Source organism: Natrix helvetica, assembly GCF_964273705.1.
Source record: "Natrix helvetica genome assembly, chromosome: 12".
Classification (NCBI taxonomy): domain Eukaryota; kingdom Metazoa; phylum Chordata; class Lepidosauria; order Squamata; family Natricidae; genus Natrix; species Natrix helvetica.
Window position 1 is genome coordinate 8,745,286 of NC_138556.1, and position 23,950 is coordinate 8,769,235.

At 43.5% G+C, this 23,950-nt stretch overlaps 1 protein-coding gene across 3 annotated transcripts in view; it reads right to left on the bottom strand.

Moving 5' to 3' along the window:
* CERS3 (ceramide synthase 3) overlaps positions 1-22,400 on the bottom strand; it is a 44,943-nt gene extending 22,543 nt beyond the window's left edge. For 2 of the 3 annotated variants that reach the window (XM_081964839.1, XM_081964837.1), the window contains exons 1-4: positions 22,337-22,400; positions 3,084-3,149; positions 2,813-3,005; positions 27-144 (exon numbers count right to left, since the gene is read on the bottom strand). In XM_081964839.1, coding sequence (XP_081820965.1) covers positions 27-144; positions 2,813-2,994 — 300 coding nt within the window. In that variant the 5' untranslated portion in view covers positions 2,995-3,005; positions 3,084-3,149; positions 22,337-22,400. The remainder of the gene's footprint in view (positions 1-26; positions 145-2,812; positions 3,006-3,083; positions 3,150-22,336) is intronic. The other variant, XM_081964838.1, reaches the window with a different exon arrangement.
* Between the last annotated feature and the right edge of the window lie 1,550 nt (positions 22,401-23,950).

Sequence of the window (23,950 nt, forward strand, 5' to 3'; positions counted from 1 at the left end):
CTTTTTTTTTTTTAAAGAATCCTCACCTGGGATGGCTTTTTTGTGCACTCTCGGAAAAAAGTTTCAAGGGTGGGATTATCCTGCGGTTTGATCCGCCTGACATTCTTTATGCCCAAGTAGTCAGCCAAAGGAAGAGCAAGATATCTGAAAAAAGACAATCAAAAAAGGAACTTTGTAAAATGTAATGATTTCAAGTGAAGCTAGCTATACGGTAGCCCAGGAAAAAGAGGAGCTCCCTGCTTGGGCAGAAGGACATGTTTTCTGTATTCATGGTTGTAACCCAGGGGTGTCCAAACTTGGGAACTTTAAGACTTGTGGACTTCAACTCCCAGAATTCCCCAGCCAGGCTGGGGAATTCTGGGAGTTGAAGTCCACAAGTCTTAAAGTTCCCAAGTTTGGACACCCCTGTTGTAACCCATTTGCTTTGTCTCATGGGGAATTGTGGAGCAGTCATTCAGCATCGCGTTCAACCATTTCTTCATTTGCACAACTTTGTTAGCCCATGCTCCAGGACAGATGAGGCTTCCTTAAATTGGGCATCCTCCAAAGGGGTTTAAGACAACTGTCAGAACTTCCATCTAACACACCTTTGGGATGGCAGATCCAATCTACTTCCGTCTAGTAGTTAAGAAAGTTACATCACAGGTGCATGGAACAGTGGGGAATTGTTCTTTGTTTCACCCAAATTATCCCTTAACGTAAGAAGGCAGAGACCAGACTCCATTCAACTCTATTTGATGACAACCCTTTCCCCCCCCTACGCCTGTGTAGGAGAAAAAGAGACAGAGCTTGGGGCAGGCTTAAGAAAAGACTTAGTCTAGAATCATTACCTTCCCTTAAGTGTTCTAAATCAGAGCTCCGCAACCTTTCGGATCTCAGGGACCACTAAATTCATAATTTTAAATCCCACGGGCCACTAATATGATCTGCCTAATGATGGCTGGATGGGCGTGGCAAGGCGGTCATGTGACTGGGTGGGCATGGCCAACTTGATGTCACTCACCTCAAGGGGTGCTTCGCCGGCCTCTACATACCCCTGCCCTCTCTTCCTAGCCACTCCTCGCCTGCCCGCCCGGGCGCCATAGGGCCCCAACAGGAAGCCATTGTTAGAGCTAAGCAGCTACCATGAGAAAGAGTTGGCAAAGCAGCTGGCTCAGTTCAAATTGGATCTGATTGAGAAGGAGGCTCAGAAGAAGCACCTCACTGAGGACTACAACCATAGGCTGTCCAAGCAGAGGGAAGCTCTGTGGGAGTGCAAGGCCAGGTACCGGTGTCTGGGATGAGCTGGTCAGCCAGTTGCAGGCCATGACGCAGTCCAGTGGTGGGATTCAAATATTTTTACTACCGGTTCTGTGGGCATGGTTTGGTGGGCGTGGCATGGCTTGGTGGGCAGGGGAAGGTTACTGCAAAATTCCCATTCCCTCCCGATCAGTTGGGACTCGGGAGGCAGAGAATAGATGGGGGCAGGGACAGTCAGAGGTAGTATTTACCGGTTCTCTGAACTACTCAAAATTTCCGCAACCGGTTCTCCAGAACTGGTCAGAACCTGCTGAATACCACCTCTGATGCAGTCCCTGTCACTGCGTTAATTGTTTGCTAGCTGAACTGAGAATTTATTGCGCAGGTCACTGGCCTTATCAGCAAGTGATGTACTGCGCCTGCTCACACACATTCCAGAGACTTCTTTACTTTTTGATCTTGTGTTCGTCTGCCAAGAAGGTGGACGATAATTGATCTTGCCAAAATGTAACAATTAGATAGATTTGTTTATTTCTTTTTCTTATTTTTATCTTAAAAGTTCTGTTTTTAATTAGAACATGTTATCGGGTCTTACTTTCGCTTTTTCTGAAGATATGCTGTTTGGAAAGCCATCGATTCTAGACCTCGTTAGCTCAGGGTGAAATTTCCCCTGACAGTCCCACTGGAACGAGGCCCTCCAGCTCTTCACCCCTAGTGGCGCTTCCCTCCAGCCTTCACCCAAAGCCCGGCACCAGGAACGCCAAAGCAGACCTCAAGTCAGAATTTTTGCCCTCCTCCAACCTGCACAAAAAGACCCCCAAAGGGGGAGACTCTCTACAGCAACACAAGCGTTCATTGCACGTATCTGGCCCAGGGGCCGTAGTTTGAGGAGCCCTCATTTAGTGCAATATTAAAAAATGCAAATAATTTTTTGCGGATCACCAACATTTTCTCACGGACCACGATTTGGTGACTGCTGTTCTAAAGCCAGCCCCTCTTGAATTTTGTTGACTCTTCCCTAGCATCACTTTAGTGCTGACCATGACTTCATCAGATCCTTGTATAGAGGCATTTAAATCTAAATGATCTTCACTGGAACTGGGAATGGTAGTGTCCATTTTTTGTGCCTGACAACCTGTGACACGTTAATTCTCCTTGTCTTGTTCCCTTACAATTTACGTCTACGTTTGCCCTTACACATCTGTTTGCTTTAACTTCACTTTAAAAACACAAAACAAAGCAAACAGACCAAAGCGTCACTGGTTCGAGACGGGCAACTATACAAATAAATAAATAGGTGGCAAGTTAGGGCAAAGCAGGCAAGTGAGCAAAGGATTAGTCCTTCACGTAATTTGCATTCCCGTTATCAATTTTGAGACTGAATCAAGATAGCTCCAGGCCATCCTTTTAAAGCTGAAAACATCTCACTAAAAACTGCAAAAATAAGTAACAGGAAGGAAGCCCTTAAGATATTTCATAGGATTGAAAATCAAATATGGGGAGGAAAAAAATGAATTATTGGAGCAAAAAAAAAAAAGAGCATTAATTTTTTAAAGACATTTTTTTTGTTTACCTTTCAACAAAGAACCTGATCACCAACATCACAAAGGCATATGGAATTGTGGCAAACAATTGCCGTGGTTTGGGAAAGATGTACCCATTGTGGTCTTCTAAATCTGCCCATGTGCAGTTAGCGGGCATCCAGATGTTCTCCCACCAAAACCAGCTGTATGCGGTTTGTATTATTTGATGCATTGTTACGTGGGCTGAAAAGAAATGAAAAAAGCAAATTAATTCCATCGATGGGTTAAAAATGGATACGAGTTATAGGGAACCAAACAAACCTTAGCTGAACTGGAGGCCTGGAGATTAAACCATATGAAGAACAGCTCTGCAGATTTGGGGTCTGGCTAGTCGAAAGAAAAGAAGAATTAGGGGCAACATGAGAACAGTATTTCAGGATTTGAGGTACTGCCACAAAGAAGAAGGGGGTCAAATTATTCTCCAAAGCATCAGAGGGCAGGACAAGAAATAATGGATGGAAGCTACCTAAGGAGAGAAGCAACCTAGAACTAAGAAGAAATTTCCTGATGATTAGAACAATTAACCAGTGTAACCGCTTGCCTCCAGAAATTGTAGGCATCACTGGAGGTTCAGTGAAATTTAATGTATTTAAATTATCTCTATGTGTCAAGAACATAGGGAAAAAAATTTCCTTTCTAAGAAAAAAAAATCAGTCTAAGACGTTATCACTTTTCCCTCTTGGCTCTTTCAAAGTGCAGTGTAGCATCGGTTAATTGTTCAACCGTTTATGGAGATTTTATTCATCGTATGGCCCATTCAGATCACATTATGATCAAAAGAGCACAGATCAAAATATAAAATATGAAAATAAAATCTAAAATGTTCTAAAAGTATGTCTGGAGTACCAAATGCAATGTTTGCTTCATTCGTCGCAACCAGGAAATCAGATTTATGGAGAAAACCTCAGTAGATACTGTTGGGGGGGTTCATGGCAACACTAGGAAATGTTGACAAAGGGCTGATTTGTCCTTGTGAGATACGTGGGAGTATTTACGACTCTACCACAAACACTTAAATACTAACAATTAAAAGAAAAGAGAAATGCATAGCCCCGTATAACAGCCTGAAGTCTGTTCTTTTTACAACACTTATATAGCCAACATGTAGACCCAGGAAAAATACGCAAATCCAACCTGCACGAAACCACTATCCTAAACAGTGGTTGGGACGTGGTGGCTCAGTGACTAAGATGCTGAGCTTGTCGATCAGAAAGGTTGGCAATTCCGCGCTTCGAATCCCTAGCATCGCATAACAGAGTGAGCTCCCGTTACTTGTCCCAGCTTCTGCCAACCTAGCGGTTCGAAAGCAGGTAAAAATGCAAGTGGAAAAATAGGGACCACCTTTGGTGGGAAGGTAACTCCACTCCGTGTGCCTTCGGAGTTGAATCATGCTGGCCACATGACCATTGAGACGTCTTCGGACAGCGCTGGCTCTTCGGCTTAGAAACGGAAATGAGTACTAGAGTCAGGAATGTCTAGCACATGTGTGCAAGGGGAACCTTTACCTTACCGAAGAATGAACGGAGTAATTATTTTTATAAAAAATATTACACTCCTGACAATTGCGACCCTGTGTCTTTAAATTGCAGCCCAGAACGACTTTTTACTGCTGACCAATAAAACTGAATTTTATTGAATTTCGCAAAGAGATTTTGTTTTAAAGGCTTCTATTCGCCACTTCGGAGGCAGCTGTTTAGAAGATATCATTTAAGGAGATATTTTTTTAAAAAAATAAAAAAGGTGTTAGCCTTGTCTTGCACAATTGCCGTGTGGGAGTGTGTTAGTAACCGAAGCAAAATAAAGAAATGAAATCCAGCCGTACTCATAAAAAGCAATTACATCAGGGTTGTTGATTCACGGGAAAGAAAACCCAGAATTAATAAGATAATATCTTTTTTCCAGGTTACTAAAAGTAAACTGAGAACCTCAGGACTCTCCATCAGACATGATGTTAAATCTTTTTTTAGAAAACAAAACACGACAGCAGGGGATGGAGAAGAAGCAAGAAAGACCCAAAATTACCTCAGGCTTTTCAATCACTTGATCTACCATTCAAAATCAATCCCAGATAGAGACTGAAGATTTATTTATTTATTTTATTTGTCAACAAGTACAAGGAAAGAAGTATGAAAACACATGGAAAAAAATGGCACAAATAAATGGATATAAATAAGCAAAACATAGCCATAAACACATACAAAGAGTACATATAAATGGGGACAGTAGGACAGGGACGGTAGGCACGCTAGTGCGCTTATGCATGCCCCTTTAGGGACTTCTTGAGAAACACGTAAGGTCCACGGTAGACAGTTTAAGGTAAAAGGTACCGGGGGGGGGGGGGGTAGAGGAACTAACAACAGGATCAAGTAGGGCAGGGGTGTCCAAACTTGGGAACTTTAAGACTTGTGGACTTCAACTCCCAGAATTCCCCAGCCAGCATGAAGTCCACAAGTCTTAAAGTTCCCAAGTTTGGACACCCCTGAAGTAGGGTGTTCCACACATTTACTCTTATATTGCTGAAATCATTTTTCCTGCAATCAAGATTAGAACAGATTACATTTAGTTTGCATCTGTTGAGAGACCTTGTGTTAGGGCAGTCGAAGTAAAAGTAGTCATTAATAGGTAGGATGTTAGGGCAGATAATCTTGTGCACTAAGCTCAGGTTGGAGCGTAGACGGCGTAGTTCAGACTTATCCAGGCCTAAAATTTCAAGCTTGGTGGTATACGGAATCTTCTTATGAGCAGAAGAGTTGAGTAAGTCTTCTTGGAAATGAAAGGATGAGTGAAATGAAAGATGCTGACAGACCTTCTGGGAATCTGCTCACACTTTGTATTCTGGCAGAAAGAAAATGGCGGCTCTACCCCACTCAACATTCAGACGCTTGGCATTTATGACGGTTGCGGTGTCCCAGGGTCATGTGACCCCCTTTTGTGACCTTCTGGTCAGCAACGTCAATGGGGAAGCCAGATTCACTTAACAACCGTGTGACTAATTTAGCATCTGCAGTGTTCCAATATCTCAGGGGTTGCCACAAAGAAGACGGAGTCAAACTATTCTCCAAAGCACCTGAGGGCAGAACAAGAAGCAATGGGTGGAAACTAATCAAGGAGAGAAGCAACTTAGAACTGAGGAGAAATTTCCTGACAGTGAGAACAATTAATCAGTGGAACAGAAGTTGCCTCCAGAAGTTGTGAATGCCCCAACACTGGAAGTCTTCAAGAAGATGTTGGATAGCCATTTGTCTGAAACAGTATAGGGTTTCCTGCCTAGGCAGGGGGTTGGACTAGAAGACCTCCAGGGTCCCTTCCAACTCTGCTATTGTATTGTATTGTATTGGTTCAGTTAACAAATGAGACAAGAAAAGTCATAAAATGGAGCAAAACTTTCTCACAGGAATGTAATTTTGGGGCTCAATTGTGGTTGTAAGTCAAGGACTACCTGTACACAACTGAGTAGTAATGTGTGTGTCCCTTTAACAGAAGATTATGACAGCTATAAATATTTCTTTTCTTTCTTTTCTTTCTTTTCTTTCTTTTCTTTCTTTTCTTTCTTTTCTTTCTTTTCTTTCTTTTCTTCCTTTTCTTCCTTTTCTTCCTTTTCTTTCTCTTCTTTCTTTTTTCTTTCTTTCTTTTTTTCTTTCCTTCCTTTCCTTCCTTCCTTCCTTCCTTCCTTCCTTCCTTCCTTCCTTCCTTCCTTCCTTCCTTCCTTCCTTTCTTTCCAGAACACTGACTTCTCTTTGAAGATTTTATTGGATTATTTAAAACATTTATATAGCCACTCATCCTCCAACCAACTCTTGGGTGGTTCCCAGACTTCGAAATGACTCAAAAACGTCGGTTCTTACCGAATACAGAGATCTGTGGGTTGATTGGAACACCTAGATTTACAGATTTAACAAACAACACTACCGGTTTGCTTAGTTTCTTCATGTGAAGGTGTGATGTTGCGATTGATCTCTAAAACCCTAAAGTTCCCAGCATCTAATTTCCTATGGAGTCTTTGTTCGTGTCTTTATGTTTTAAAAGCACCGTTCTTCGCTGTAGCTCCTGCCCCTTAGCAGTTCGAAAGCATGCCAATGCAAGTAGATAAATAGGTACCACTTCGGTGGGAAAGTAACCACATTCTATGCGACTCGGTTTATAGTCATGCCAGGTGCGTGACCATGGAAGTGTCTTTGGACAACACTAGGTCCCTCGGCTAAGAAATGGAGCAGAGTACCTCTCCCTTAGGCTTAAAGTCTGACACAACTGGGCAGGAGAAACCTTTATCTTTATCCCTAAATCCAGCCTGTGCATTTAGTTTGGTAGTTCAGCGTATTGAGCAAATCCAGTAATTCAACAAATCCAACAAATAGGATTGAGCAAAAAAAAAAAAAATGGTAGTCATGAGTTTCCTTGGGGTAACATGGGGATATGTTTTGCTTCAAAAACAACAACAACAGCATTCCAAAGCAGCAGGATTGACTGGTCCTATTCATAAGGCAGAAGCAAGCTTCAGCAGTTATGCTGGAGCAAGTCACCTGTTTTGCATCCCCACAGTAGCCCCTGGTTGAAAATGAGCAAGTCTTTAATGACTTCAGAGAAAAAAGAAACTGAACCAGTTTCAAACTTCATCCCGAACAAGAATGCAAGGCAACAGAAGCTACTGGAACTAGAACAAGGTGCATTGAGTTCTATCACATGAAATGAATAAGAAAGGCAATGTATTATCATCTATCTATATAAAAATGGCTCTGTGTATGTGTGTGTATGTTCCACTATAACTCTGGAATGCCTTGAGCAATTTCAACCAAACTTGGTACACAGATGACTTACTCTCTGGAAATAAATCCTGTGGGGGTAAGGCACCTCTAACACCCCTCCGGGGGGGGGGGGTGTTCTGTTAAGATACAGCCTGTTATGCCTTAAAATGGCTTCTATTGTACTGCTGTAAAATGGCTTCTACTATACAGCGCAGTGGAGTTGCCATGGTAATGGCTTCGCAGTACTCCACAAGGGGGCTCCCTCTGGTAAGAGGGAAAAACCAACATTAGAAATTGCATTTGGTCCGGACATAAATAAATAACTGGGCAACGCTAGCTTGTCAGCTAGTAAGTTATATAGTCCAACTTCATCACATCTGCCTTGGTGTTTTCCAGAGCCCTGATTCCCTAAGTTGGTGCTCTAAATTCAACCTTCATCTTTCTTCTGTAATTTTACTGACTTAGACCTGGAATGATTGCTGAACGTTCAATAGATCTTTCATTTGTTGATATGTGCGTTCAGCTAGAACATGATTTCTCAATGAAATATATGTTAATGTAGAGTTCTGAACATCTTCTCCCTACTGCCGGTTGGCTGGTTAGCTTTTTGGATTTTGATCCCCGCACGCTAGCCGAGCTGGCCATTGATGGCAACTGGACACTCAGACTTCTAAATATCACCCAATCCTCCTCTAAAATATATCATTGCTTCAAGTCTGAACTGGACATGGAACCCCCAATCTTCATCTAAATCAGTTAAATATATATATATATTTAAATGGTATAAGCACTAATTGGATGGAAAAGGCATCTAAAAATAAAGTAAGTAGATTCCAGTTCAGAATGGTGATGGGAGCTTATACAAAATGCCTGTACAGGATCATTCCTTCCCCTCCCCCCTCCCCCCATGAATGGTCCTCAACCTGTTATAATGCAGGGGAACGAGAAAGAGATATAACCGTGATGGCAAACCTATGGCACAAATGCCAGAGGTGGCGCGCAGAGCCCTCTCTGTGGGCACATGCACAGTCGCTGGTTGGTTGACCACTGACCAGTCTTTCAATCCATCCACCCATCCACCCATCCATCCATCTCTGTCTTGGTCTCTGATTTGAAGCTTCCAGTTTCTGGCTGACTACTGGCTTGTTTTTTCATCCCTGCCTCTTTACTAATTTATTAAACTTTGCCACCATAACTCAACATTATCACAGTGTCATGTTGGATGCTTGCCCCTGGCAAAACACTATTTGTCAAATGTAAGGAACCATCAAGGCACCATGAGTTGATTAGAGAAGGGCTTTTTTTTTGTTTCTGCACACCTAACGTATCCCTCACCTACTTACAAGAACCTTGCCAAACTAACTGTACGCTCTGGAGAACAACTAGAGAAACACTCCAGAAGGGTTTGGAGGGAAAGGGAGTTCAGATCTAGGCAATATAAAATAGTATTATTCCTTGAAAGGCATGTTAAACTTGCTTTTCTATAAGCTGAATGGTTACAGATACAGATTAACAAGAGTTGGAAGGGACCTTATAAGTCATCTAGTCCAATCCCCTCGCCCAAGTAGGAGACCCTATACAAGTGATGGCGAACCTATGGCACATGTGCCACAGGTGATATGCAGCACCCTCTCTTTGGGCACCTGAGCCATCACCCTAGTTCAGCTCCATTGTGGATGCGTGCATGCCTTCCACTGGCCAGCTTTCATCGGGTCTCTACCGTGAATGTCCGGGAGTGGGGTGCGTGCAGGGCCCCCACATGTGCAGGGGCATGCAGGGGGCATGCGTGCATGCACAGGAGGTGGGGCAAATGTGTGGGGGTGCATTGCATTTTGGGGGTCTGGGTGTGCACATTTGCGCACATGCTCACTTTGGGCACTTGGTCCAGAAAAGGTTATCCATCACTGCCCTACACCATTTCTGACAGATGACAGTCCCATCTGTTCTTGAAAGCCTCCAGTGATGAAGCTCCCACAACTTCCGAAGGAACTTTCTCACTGTCAGAAAGTCCCTCCTTATTTACTTCCAGGTTGAATCTCTCCTTGGTCAGTTTCCATCCATTATTCCTTGTCTGGCCTTTCAGTGCTTTGGAAAATAGCTTGACTTCCTCCTCTCTGTGGCAGCCCCTCAAATATCTCCACAGCTTCCTCCCCTGTAGGGATTCCAAGCTAACCAGTCTCTTAACTCTACCTCCACTTTGCCTATAGATTCCGCTACACCATTGTAATTTTAAGATTATCCAAGAACGCTGAATTACTTTTATAATTCACGAAGGAAGTTGATTCTCAGGTAGTAATTGCCACCTTGGAAAATTTCCTGAAGGCACACAAGAGCTAATCTGGTTAAGAAGCGTAGTACTTTGCTCTTTCGTTTTTAATGTCTTTGTCAAGAGAGGTGCAGGTTCCTTACTCATCCAATTTAGAGCACTGATTGGTTTTAATCACTTAGGAGGTGGCAGGCATGAAACGTTAAACAGATGAACAGGTCCCCAAAGATTGATAAGGAGAGATACAATGGCTGTGTTATGCAGAAAAACTAGTGTATCCGGAAGAGTAACCTCCTGGAGTGGAGATGTTAAGGCATAGTTTCGAAAGTGTAGTCAGGAAACTTATACAGAAAGTTCTACAAACCTCAAGAAGTAACTACAAGAGGACACCTTGCAGAAAGCACAGTCTTATGCTTACACATTTGCACATAACCAACCACACTTATGTCAGAGGGTTGAAGAAAGTACAGGTAAGGAATCTCACCCTACCTATAAGGGTTCCCCTCGCACATATGTGCTAGTCGTTCCCACCTTTAGGGGACAGTGGTCATCTCCATTCCAAAGCCAAAGAGCCAGCACTGTCCGAAGAGGTCTCTGTGGTCATGTGGCCATTGTGACTAAATGCTGAAGGCGCACGAAACGCTGTTACCTTCCCACCAAAGGTGGTTCCTATTTTTCTACTTGCATTGTTATGTGCTTTCTAATTGCTAGGTTGGCAGAAGCTGGGACAAGTAACGGGAGCTCACTCGGTTATGCGGCGCTAGGGATTCAAACCGCTGAACTGCCGACGAACTTTCTGATCGATAAGTTCAGCATCGTAGTCACTAAACCACTGCGTCCATCTCACCTGTGTTAAAGAACAAAAGATGCTACCCAGAAGGAAGGCGAATCCAGTTTTATTGTTTATTTCACTATACTTATGCTACTATGCAACAGTAGGAAAACTAGTTTTTTTAATTTATTATTTTCTCCCGAAAGAATTTATGCTGGAGAACTGGCTTACATTTATGGAGAACTTTTTAAGAGAGGCAGTTGAGTTATCTCTGCCCAATCTTCTTCTTGGGTAAGGTGATAGGAGGTCATTGTTTTAAATTCAGAATTGCCGTCCCTTTTTTAACATTTGGGTTTTGTTTTCATTCCTTCCGGTCAATTTTGAATTCCACAATTTTTTAAATTTGTGACTGCCTGGATTGAGCCCTGCAGTTTTCTTGGCAACTTTAGGAAGTGGTTTGCCTTTGACATCTTCCTAGGGCTGAAAGACAGTGACCGGCCCAAAGTCACTCAACCACTTTTCTTCCTAAGGTAGGTCAAGAACTTAAGCTCTCCCATTTTCTGACCTGATAACTTAACCACATTAAACTTGCTCTATGCGGTTAGTGCTAGCAACATTTGAAGATTTGATTCTCACTTAGATTGCTTAGCTGACTTCCATATCACTCCCAAATATACTCCCAAATATAAACCCGGGTGGTGCAGTGGTTAGAATGAGGTACTGCAGGCTACTTCAGTTGACTGCTAGCTGCAATTTGGCAGTTCGAATCCCACCACGCTCAAGGTTGACTCAGGCTTCCATCGATCCGAGGTGGGTAAAATGAGGACCCAGATTGTTGGGGGCAAGAGGCTGACTCTGTAAAACCACTTAGAGGGGGCTGTAAGGCACTGTGAAGTGGTATATAAGTCTAAGTGCAATTGCTATACTTACATTATTTATTGAGCTTACTTACATCACAATGAGAATTGTAATATACGCCCTTAGAAGACTTCACTAGAATAGAATATCGACTAACGGAGTTGGAAGAGACCTTGGAGGTCTTCTAGTCCTATCCCCATTCAAGTAGGAAACCCTGTATCATTCAGGACACAAATTTAAATGCAAATAATACAGGTCCAAACCGTAGAGGGGAGGGGAACCTACCAGGAAGATCATCATGTATACTTTGTGCTTAAATACTGAAACATGAAATTCCAGGATTTCAAAGCACAGATTCACTTCAGTCAGCAGTTTGGCAATGCAATTTAAATACTGTAACAAAGCAACCCTGCCACCCTATACAAAGTACATATAGTCAAGGCTATGGTTTTCCCAGTTACAATGTACGGCTGTGGAAGTTGGACCATGAGGAAGGCTGAGTGCCAAAAAATGGAGGCCTTTGAACTCTGGTGCTGGAGAAGACTCCTGCGAGTCCCTTGGACTGCAAGGCCATCCAACCGGTCAGTCCTAAGAGGAGATCAACCCTGACTGCTCTTTAGAAGGCCAGATCCTGAAGAGGAAACTCAAATCCTTTGGCCACCTAATGAGAAGGAAGGACTCCCTGGAGAAGAGCCTCATGCTGGGAACGATGGAGGGCAAAAGAAGAAGGGGACGGCAGAGAAGGAGGTGGCTGGATGGAGTCACTGAAGCAGTCAGTTTGAGCTTAAATGGATTCCGGGGGATGGTAGAAGACAGGAAGGCCTGGAGAAACATTGTCCATGGGGTCGCAATGGGTTGGACACGACTTCGCAACTAACAACAAAGCAACAGGTATTCTGCAGTTCTATTAAAGTTCTAAAGTTGAAACTTCCCAGCTGTTGGAACATATTTAAATTGCATAATTGGTGCAACCTTCATTTCCTTTGCAAATTAATTCTGCCCAAAGGAAGACGCCAAGTTAGCTGTGTCTACAACCTGCATAGGCATATATATATATATTTCACTTTCTGTTGTAACAGAAAGTGAAAAAAATAAACAAATTATTTTTTAAAGAACTAAATATTAAGATCCAATCTACATGTCTGGCTTGGAGCCACAAACATAACTCTGTAGAATCAAAACACAGAACCCAGAACAAATAACCAAGCCTCACTGCAATGAGTTATTAGGTAGTATCTTTCAAGAAGAGAATGGACTGCCATCTGTCAAAAATGGTGTAGGGTCTGCTTGGGCGGAGGGTTGGACTAGATGACCTGTAAAGTCCCTTCCAACTCTGTTAATCTGTACCAGTATCAGTGGTGGGTTGCTAATTTTTTTACTACCAGTCCGGGCCTCACACCACCGCTACTACCAGTTCTCCTGATCCAGGCCGAACGAGCAGCAACCCACCTCTGCTCTGTATCTACTCTAGAGGCTCTTCTCCAAAAGAACAGTGAAAAATCCACCCCTGTAGACGAAGAGATGCACTCCTATCTAAAACCTTTTAGACAGGAGGAGAAAATGATGCACACACTCATATCCATAAGTAATAACATAATAGATTTCATGTTACATCTGCCCTTCTGTTACCAACAGAGAATAGTGGTCTTTGTTAGAAGAAACATTTGCATTTTGAGATCCAGGAGTTGCTATGGAAATATTCATAGTGGTCACATATTCTTTATGTCTTACGTTTGTCAAGTTATTTTCCAAAGCATCTGAAGGCCAGACAAGGAATAATGGATGAAACTGACCAAGAAGAGATTCAACCTAGAAACAAGGAGGAACCTTCTGACAGTGAGAACATTCAACCTATGGAACAGAAGTTGCCTTTGGACGCTGTGGGAACTTCATCGCTTGAGACTTTCAAGAAGAGACCGGACTGCCGTTTGTCAGAAACGGTGTAGGGTCTCCTCTTGAGCAGGGGGTTGGACTAGATGACCTACAAGGTCCCTTCCAACTCTGTTAATCTGTTATTCCACAGTCCCATTCAAGGGAAAACTGATGTCCCCCACAACTGAAAAACCTGTAGGCTGGGCTGGGGAACCATGGCCCTTTTATGGCTTGTGGACCTCAACCCCCCAGAATTCTGGGAGTTGAAATCCACAAGTCATGAAAGATCCAAGGTTCCCCACTCCTGCTGTAGACCAATATTTCTCAACCTTGAAAAACTTTTCAGGAGTGAGGTCTTCAAAACTCCCAGTATTCGCCAGTCAGCCATGGAAGCTGTGAATTTCTGGGAGCTGGAGTCCCCACTTCTTCAAGTTCCTGAAGTAAAGAAACACTGTTCTAGACAGGTTTTTCCCCATGGTGCTTAGAGGAGACAGGAAGACTCCATCAGTTTGAATATGGCAGGATTCTCTGCATCAGAGAATGGGATCCAGCCAGCTTGCACTGGTTCAAGTGAATCGGATGTTAATTTTGCATCTGGTTCGCTGAACCAGTTGTTGCAAGGACCGGCTGGCCCAGCCCACCCCTCCCAGGACTCTCCACATGGCCTGTTCATCATGCCAGGTAAGTGCAAGGCTCTGCATGGAGGCTCTGGGAGGGTGAAAAACAGGCCTACCAGAAATCCAAAAATGGGTGGCCACGCCCAACCAGAGAACTGGTTGCTAACGTTTTTCAATCCCACCCCTGCTCTGCGTGATATTGCTTATGTATGAGAGCTGAGTCTTGTTTATTTCTGATTTCATGTGCAGTATCCACTAAACTGCAATAACGCCTGCTAAGTAATCGCTCTAGCGAAATGGGCCCTTGATTTCCTGTCAGTAGAATTCCTGCTTCATTCAATTGGCCAGCTCCTGGGCTTTTAAGGGGAAAGATGGATTGGAGATTTTGTAGCTCTTTCTCATTGTTTCCCCCCCCCCCCTTCCTTTTCTTTTTGTATAGAACCAGGTGTAAAATTAGGATGTGGATAAGAAACCGTTTATTCTATTTTCTTTTTTTCATGGGGTGGTGGGACTGAGGTTTTGACTGCTGCTGAGTCGAAAGCAGTAAGTGGTGGTACAGTGAGGTTTGCTCTCTGTCCTTGGAGATTCAGTTGGAACCATTTTCAAACTGAAAACGAGGGAGGAGAAATAGCAGTAGTATGGAATCGCAATAGCACTTAGACTTATATACCGCTTCACAGTGCTTTTACAGTCCTCTCTAAGCGGTTTATAGAGTCAGCTTCTTGCCCCCAACAATCTGGGTCCTCCTTTTACCCACCTTAGAAGGATGGAAGGCCGAATCAATCTTGAGCCTGGTGAGATTCGAACTGCCAAATTGCAGGCAGCCGGTGATCAGCAGAATTAGCCTGCAGTGCAGTGTGGTTTTCTGTTTGGTAGATCCTTGATTAGCGGTATTGTTTTCTACTTGATTGTTTGAATGGTGTTCACCTCTGCTTATGCAGGAGTTGGTTGCTGGAGAGAAAGTGTTCTGGTCCCTTTGTGTCCTTCTTAATTATTTGCTGTCTCTTTTGAATGAGATAAGCGGGTTATCTCGATTGATAAATGACCTGTCTGAATGCCATGTTTATAGGAATTCTCTAGTATGTTTGGGCTTAGCTCAGTCTAGGACAGAGGTGGTATTCAGCAGGTTTTGACCAGTTCTGGAGAACTGGTAGCGGAAATTTTGACTGGTTCGGAGAACTGGTAAATACCACCACTGACTGGTCCTTCCCCCCATCTATTCTCTGCCTCCCGAGCCCCAGCTGATTGGGAGGAAATGGCGATTTTGCAGTAACCTTCCTCTGGAGTGGAGAAGGAAGGGAGATTTTACAGTATCCTTCCCCTGCCACGCCCGCCAAGCCATTGGCGTTAACACAGAACAGGTTGTAAAAAAATTTGAATCCCACCACTGGTCTAGGATGCTGATGGTTTCACAGTTGCAACCATGATTGAGTCTGTCCATATATTGTGAGATTAAGGAGCTTTTGTTGACTGCTGGTTGGTGTTCATGGATGCTCTCTCCTAGTCTTTTGACTGTCTGTCCTCTGTAGAGGTCTTGCTCTATATGTTGGAGATGAGTTCTGTTTTTAAGTTCTTGGACAACTAGGTGTTTTGGTTGGCTTGAGATGTTTTGGAGGGAAGAAGTTGTATTGATGGCCTGTTTCATTTTTCTGGGATTCTGGGTTGCTTCAGTGCATTTATACTTATCTAAATAACATTCTTACACAGAAGGAGATTGGGTTGTTGCTTTGCTAATAGAACATTTGGTTAATGAGCATTGTTTTTGGATAGACTTGCATTGCCCAAACCAACTGAAGTGCTCCAAACCATCTTAAGCAAACTAAAAGACCCAACGGACCGCACAGTTTAATCCTGAGCTACACCCCCTTTTATTGGGATGATGTTGACTGATGATGACGACAAGATGACATTATCTATTCAGTCGTGTCTGACTCTACAGGCAAAATCTCTCTACGCCTTCCAATCTTGTATGTCATATTGGGATGGTATACACACAGTGGTGGGATTCAGCCGGTTCAGACCAGTTCAGGCGAACCGGTAGCTCCAACCATCAGCTGAGAGCAAACCGGTTCACTCCAACAATCAGGTGGGCCCGCCTGCCCATCCCTGCGCTACACTGACCTATATTCCCTTTTCTGGAGCCCAGCTGATAGGCGGGGCAGAGCAGATTGAAACACCTTAGTTGTTTTACTCACCAGGGGCTGCAGTAGAATGTAAGTTTTCAAATGCACTGCATGCTCATGAAGCATGCGTAAAGTGACCCGGATGTTACACCAGTTGAATCCCACCACTGCATACACACGCAAAAGGAATTACAAACATTAGAAAACCTACCACTTGATCCCCACTTAACACGGACACTCTTACAGATAGAATTTCTGACATTCTGCTAGGCCAGTGATGGCAAACCTTTATCGTACAGCGTGCCGAAATTGTGCACGGACGTGCTATCGCACGTGTCTGCATGCCCACTCAATCTCCCCGCCCACCTGCACATGCATGTGTGACCCCCCCTCCTCCCCAGGCTCAGGAGGATTTCCTGAAGCCTGGGGAGGGCAAAAACTGTTTCCTCTGGCCTTCCAAAAGGGCGAAAAATCAGCTGGCCGGTGTGCACATGTGCGCCGGAGCTGACAGCTGGCATGCCAACAAATATGGCTCCGCACGCCACCCGTGGAATGCGTGCCATAGGTTCGCCATCATGATGCTAGGCTTTTGCAATATTTTTCTAATCTCATTTTAGCATCATCTAGCACAGGGGTATCAAACTCAAGGCCCAGGGGCTGGATGCGGCCCAGGGGGTCCTTAGATCTGACCCACAAGCCCACCCTGGAAGCAGCCCCGTTTTTGCTGACAGAGCTCTGGGGCCCCCACTGGCACCCCTGACATAAGTGACGTATAGCTGGCCATCCCCTCCCTGCCTCCCAAGATCAAACAGAACGCTGATGCGTCTCTCAATGAAATCGAGTTTGACACCTCTGATCCAGCATATTCTGCAACCTGGCTATGAAAAAAATTGCACACGAGGACAGCAGTCTAGTAAGAGAGTCCTGGACAAGTATTACATCATGTGCAGCAGGAAATCTCAGCATTGCTCCCTGCTCTTCAGCATCTTTTCTGTTCAGGATACACATCTCCTTCTGTCTCATTATAGGGCCAGACCTGCAAGGAGGCTAATGTTTACATTGCTTTTGATTGAGTCCATTTATTTATGAGATGCATTTCCCTCCTATCTCTACAGGTTCCTCAGCATTCCTCAAAAGGAGTCAATCATTCACCTTCCAAAATCTCCCACCTTTCAAGACCAATTGAAGAGAATTATTTGACAATTAGGAAAGCTGCTTTCCAGATGTTCTATCCATAGATTATAACCCCCATGTCTCATTCTGGTTTGTTTCTCTCCTGAGAAAAAAAATCAACCAAATGTTTCCAGATAAAGCCTGGATTTTTCAGAAATTCACATCTGGGTCTCCTTAATACTTCTACAAATAGGAGATCAACAGATATGTCTCTGTTTGCAGGCAGCTGACAAGGATCTGGATGGATCGCCACCGTGAGAAACAAAATGCTAGATTGAAATAGATCTTGTCCTGAACATATGTCATATTCCTTCTCCTTGTTCTGTCCATGACCATAGTACAAAAAGAGATAACGCTGACTTTCTATGCTGTTTTCTCATGGAAATTCTCCCAAGCTTTGCAGACATTACAACTATGGAGACATGGCATCATTCCCCCCACCCCCCACCTCAATCTCTGGGATTCCAATTGCTGTAATCTGCTCATTTATTCCAAAAAGCAGACATCTTTGGAGAAAAGGAAAGTGCCCCTTTGGGAAAATCCCACTGTAAGAAACTGGAATGTTGCCTTATTTTTCTTTGAACAGCAATCTAAAATTGTAGATTTTGGAAAAAGACAAGATTTTTTTTTGTATTGTTAAATAAGCCAGCACATGTGCACAGATGCCCACATGGATACACATGTTTTGAACACAGAAATAGTTGCAAAACTCTTATTCTAAGATAAAAGCAGGGGTGAAATGCTCTGAAGTCTGCTATCGGTTCGCTTCGCTACCGGTTCGCTTCGTGCGCGCATGTGCACCGCAGGTTTAGGCAAGAAAAACAAAATGCACAGGTACAGTGTAGGTGGTACCTTGCTCAATAGTAGTAACTGTGAGAGGGATCTTTGAGTCCTAGTGGACAACCATTTAAATAGGAGCCAGCCGTGTGCAGCAGCTGCCAAAAAGCCAACACAGTTCTAGGCTGCATCAACAGAGGGATAGAATCAAGATCACGTGAAGTCTTAATACTACTTTATAAGGCCTTGGTAAGGTCACACTTGGAATCCGGCATTCAGTTTTGGTCACCACGATATAGAAAAGATGTGGAGACTCTAGAAAGAGTGCAGAGAAGAGCAACAAAGATAATTAGGGGACTGGAGGCTAAAACATATGAAGAACGGTTGCAGGAAATGGGTCTGTCTAGTTTAATAGAAAGAAGGACTAGGGGAGACATGATAGCAGTCTTCCAATATCTCAGGGGTTGCCACAGAGAAGAAGGAGTCAAACTATTCTCCAAGGCACCTGAGGGTAGAATAAGAAGCAATGGGTGGGAACTAATCAAGGAGAGAAGCAACTTAAAACTGAGGAGAAATTTCCTGACAGTTAGAACAATTAATGTATGGAACAGAAGTTGCCTCCAGAGGTTGTGAATGCCTCAGCACTGGGAGTCTTAAAAAGATGTTGGATAGCCATTTGTCTGAAACAGTATACGTTTTCCTGCCTAGGCAGGGGGTTGGACTAGAAGATCTCCAAGGTCGCTTCCAACTCTGCTATTGTATGATAGGTGCTACCTGGTTGCATTGAAAAAGGAAGATTAAGAAGCCTTTTCTGAGTCTGCAAAGATAAGTAGAACGTGGGGGGAGGGAACAGCTGTGCTGCACGATTTAGATTTGCTAGGAAGCAGGGTTTCCTGCTTTCTAGCAAATATAAATCACGCGGCACAGCTGATTGTTGTATAGCTGATCGTTGGAACTAACGGTTCGCCTGAACCAGTAAGCATTATTATTTTTTTTACTTTAGGTTCGAACCTGTAGCATTTCACCGCTGGATAAAAGTATTTTTAAGAGCTTGGCTCTTAAGAATGCCGTATCTTAAAGAAAGCAGTATTGCAGGCTAACTCATTCCTCACTCCAGGAGTTCGATCCTGACTGACTCAAGGCTGACTCAGCCTTCCATCCTTCCGAGCTCGATTAAATGAACCAGATTGTTGGGGGCAATAGGCTGACTCAGTAAATCGCTTAGAGTGGGCTGGTAAGCACCATAAAGCAGTATATAAGTCTAAGTCAGTGTTTCTCAACCTTGTCAACTTGAAGATGTCTGGACTTCAACTCCCAGAATTCCCCAGCCAGCTGGGGAATTCTGGGAGTTGAAGTCCAGATATCTTCAAGTTGACCAGGTTGAGAAATACTGGTCTAAGTGCTATTGCTATAAGACAACCATTCCACACCTGATTACTTTCACCTTTGTCCAAAACTACGTACCTGGCAGAATGCAAATGCCGTATCAAATGCCATGTCCTAATTGTGTTTTCCCACATTGAGGACTGAGGATAATCTACTCAACGTCTACATGGAAACTCAAAAGTGCAGAGACGTAATTAATTTGCCTAGCCCTTTCTTAAAATCTGTAAAGCTCATGTGTTCTTGTGGCAGAGATTTCAGTGAATGAATTATGCATGGTGTGAACATCTGAATGGATGATACAGCTATTTTACAATAGATTCTATTTCATGGGATGCAAGCTCTTCCTTGTGTAGGGAACAAGGTAGACAATAGGACACCAGAGGAACGTGGTTACATTTAATGCCTATTTCATTATGGCAGCTTGTGATGTCCATCAAAACTTCTCAAGAACTTGGCATATTAATAAACTAGTTAAGTTCATAACCCTTGGTTCATGTTAACTTATACTCCGAAAAATACGGTAGGTCCTCATTTTACCAACCTTGGAAGAATGGAAAGCTGAGTCAACCTTGAGCCCCCTTAGGATCGAACTCCAGACTGTGAGCAGAGTTTGCCTGCAACCCTGCGTTCTAACCACTTCATCGCCAGGGCTCCTGGCCTTCTAACAGACTTCTAAGCCTATAAGAATGGTCTTCTAACAGACTTCATTTGTAATTGTTCTAAACTGTTTAAAACAGAAATAAATAGCAATGACAAACACAAGTTACTGGAAGTTACTTACAATGCTACCCACACACACAGACACACACCTCTCAAATACATGCAATGATCCTTTGCAGACTTGCAAATAAAAGTAACAAGACTGTCTCTCTTCTATAACCACACAGAGGTGATAATATTTGCTAGGTAAGCTATACTCATCAGTATGCAGGTGGAGAGTAAGATGACTGAAGAAATATTTCTAACTCAGCTCTTCCTGTCTAGCCTTGCACTGCACATCATGAATTGTGTCTACATGGGGCCACGATTCTTATTATTTATCATGTGGCACATTCCCATCACATTTTGATTTTTAGAAAAAAAAACCACAAGAGATGCAAACACAAAATATGAAATATAAAAACCAAAATATTATAAACGTATGTCGAGATCACAGATATCCTTTTTGTGCTTCATTTGTCCATCAGCAAAGTCTATGGAGATTCCCAGTCATCCAGGTCCCGGTTGTCTCCAAGGTTGTTGGTTTTTTTTTTTTTTTTTACAACAAGCAACTGGGCCTTTTTTCTTTTTCTTTTGAAGACGTTTTATGAACTGAAGATGCTTCTTGGATGAGAAACAACAACAAAACCCACAAAGAAAGTCCAGTTGCCTTTTGCAAAAGCACCTTTGGGACATCTTCTGCAAATGCTTTAGTTTATTGTCATTGCACTTCGTGCAACGAAATTAAATGCCATCTAGAATGTACATTATAACTCTAAAAATAAAACACAAACACACATCCTTCACATTCTATGCAACTGAATTGAAAACCCGATATTGCGTTAGTATTGCACTACATAGTAGAATTCGATATAGTGAACATATATTCAATATATATTCAATATAATTCAATATATTCACTATAACAGATGTAACCATTGTCTACCACATGACAGAAGCTAGCTGTTCTGACCTAGGCTTCCCAAAACCACAAAGCCAACTCCTCATCCTGATAAAACCCCTTTTATTTATGTTAAAGTGAATTCCTTTCCAGCAAAGTCCCGGCCACAGTCTTTCAAAAGATTTCACAACTACAGACCTTTATCAGGCTTGGAGAGCTGCCAGGCCAATATCTTCCAAACGCCACACTGTAGCAGGCAATACTTGGCAAGAAGTCATGAACAGATCTTCACCCTAATGAATTGAACTAATTGCCTCCTGCAAACTCCACTCCGCTTTCGCTCCTCTTTATTCCCTATGGGAGGGACCATTTGCCGTCTACCTGTGGCTTTACTCCCGAGTTGGCCCTTGTTCCTTAGCTGTTCCCTTCTCCTGGCAGCTCTGCACATGTGCACACTGGGAACAGGCTCCAGCTGTTCTTCTGACCCACTGATGTCCGATTCCAAAGGCAGCTGATAACTGTCGGACAGCCCTGGCCCTCTCTCTGCCTCTGACGCAGAGCCCTCATCTGAGCCTTCCCCAGACTCCAGGACTGGCCCATGTTCCTCCCCAACCTCCTCACTCTCTGAGTCTGCCACCAGCCCCATTGGTGGGCCACAACACTCGCCTACCTTCCCCTCTTGGTAAAAAAAAACATAACCAATGAGTGCCACAGTTTAGTATTTTGATGGAACACCATCCTCTATTCTACACTAGGATTTAAAATAAATAAATAAATCCTGAAACAGGCAGTGGCCATTTCTTCCATACCGGTCACACTACATCAATATCAATTCAAGAAAGTCTCCTTCCCCTTGAACTTTACTTGCAATTTGAAATAAAATCACCAAAGCACATCAATTTGGTAGAGGAGCCAAAGATAAGAAGAAGGAAGGAAGGAGACATTCAACCACCAAGTTCTTCTTCATTGTTTTTTTTTTATCCATATAAAACCACACATGGATCACGTTATTCCCTGCATACAAAGAGGTGGATTTTCAAAGGAGAAGGTGCATTAAAATATTTCCAAACAATAACCAGAGCAAAGGGGAAAGGAGCAAAAGGAACAGGAGTGCTCCGTAGTTCTCACTCCTGCTCCGAGCCAAGCTGGTTTCAAATCAATCAATGCCACTGTCACTCAAAACCGTTCTTTTCGGTATGAAGTTATGAACAGGTGTGCACATGAATTCCAGCACCGAATACGAATCGCCAGCATTCTTTTAAAAGCTGTACCTTCAGTCTCTGCAATTCAGATCATAAAAGTGTCAAAAGGAAAAAAAAAATTCTTACCTCTTGTGCTTCACTCCAGAATGTTACAGTACATCTACAGGCGAGCAGTGAGCAACTACACCGGCTACTTTTTGAGTAGTGCACGCCCCTTCTCTGCAGACTTCCAGATTTTTCAGTGACCCACCCCTGAAAGTTGCAATTCAGGATTTCTGACTAAGTGTAATCCTTGTATTGTGCAAAGCTTTAGGATTCAATTCCAGTGGAATAATACTGATAGTCTTCAGTGCTGTTTGTCCCAATATTGTAAAATGCTTTATGGCACTTTGAGTCCGGGAGGTAACTACAACACTAACAGAAGCTAATTCTGTGGGTTCGAGCGGAGTTTCTTTCAAACCTACTGACATCAAATCAGGCAAAATGAGAAAACAGCACAGAACCTCAGCATTAGAATTAGGACACTAGAACTAAGACTTACACCAATTAGTTAATTAAACTAACACTAGAACTAAGGAGAAATTTCCTGATAGTAAGGACAATTAACCGGTGGAATGGATTGCCTTCAGAAGTCATGGATGTTCCATCGCTGGAGGCTTTTAAGAAGGGACTGGACCTACATTTGTCAAGAATGGTGTAGGGCAGTGATGGCGAAACTTTTCAGCACCGAGTGCCCAAACTGAAACATGCGTGCATGCATCCACATGAGTGTGCGACAGGGGTGGGTTCCTGCCAGTTCTAACCTCTTCTATAGAAGAGGTTCCACAAATCTACCGTGCCGTTTAGAACCGGTTCCAGCTCCCTCCCCCCTCCTGTCTGCACATCATCAAGATGAAGAGCGAGAGGAGGAATTCTGGGAGTTGAAGTCCACAAGTCTTAAAGCTGTGAAGTTTGAACACCCCTGGGTTTTTTTCCCTAAAGGGTTAGGGGTGCAAGGGTCTTGTAACTCGACAGCTTTAAGACTTGCACACTTCAATGCCAGAGTTCCTGAGCCAACATGACTGGAGGAGGAATTCTGGGAGTTGAAGTCCACAAGTCTTCAAGCTGTCAAGTTTGAACACCCTGGGGTTTTTTTTCTAAAGGGTTAGGGGTGCACGGGTCTTGTAACTTGACAGCTTTAAGACTTGCACACTTCAATGCCAGAGTTCCTGAGCCAACATGACTGGAGGAGGAATTCTGGGAGTTGAAGTCCACAAGTCTTAAAGGTGTCAAGTTTGAACACCCCTGGTTTTTTTTTTCTAAAGGGTTCGGGGTGCAAGGGTCTTGTAAATTGACAGCTTTAAGACTTGCACGCTTCAAATGCCAGAGTTTCTGAGCCAACGTTTTGGTTGTTAAGCGTCAAGACACTCCCACTCGGTCACATGGCTGGCAAGCCACTCTCAGCCGGTCACATGGCCAGCAAGCCACTCCCACAAAGCAGGCCACACCTACAGAAGAGGTTCTAAAAAATTTTGAAACCCACCACTGGTGTGCGAGCTGGCCAGCTACTCTTCACGCACACCAGAGCACTGGAAACCCGAAGAACAGTTGGTCGGTACACACATGCCTGGCTGTTTTTTGAGCCATTTTCAGGCCATTTTCTGGACCATTTTCAGGCTGTTCTTCGAGCCTGAAAAACGCCCCAAAAATGCCCCCCCAAAACGATCTGTTTTTCCGCCATTTTTTGGCGCTCCAGTGCCC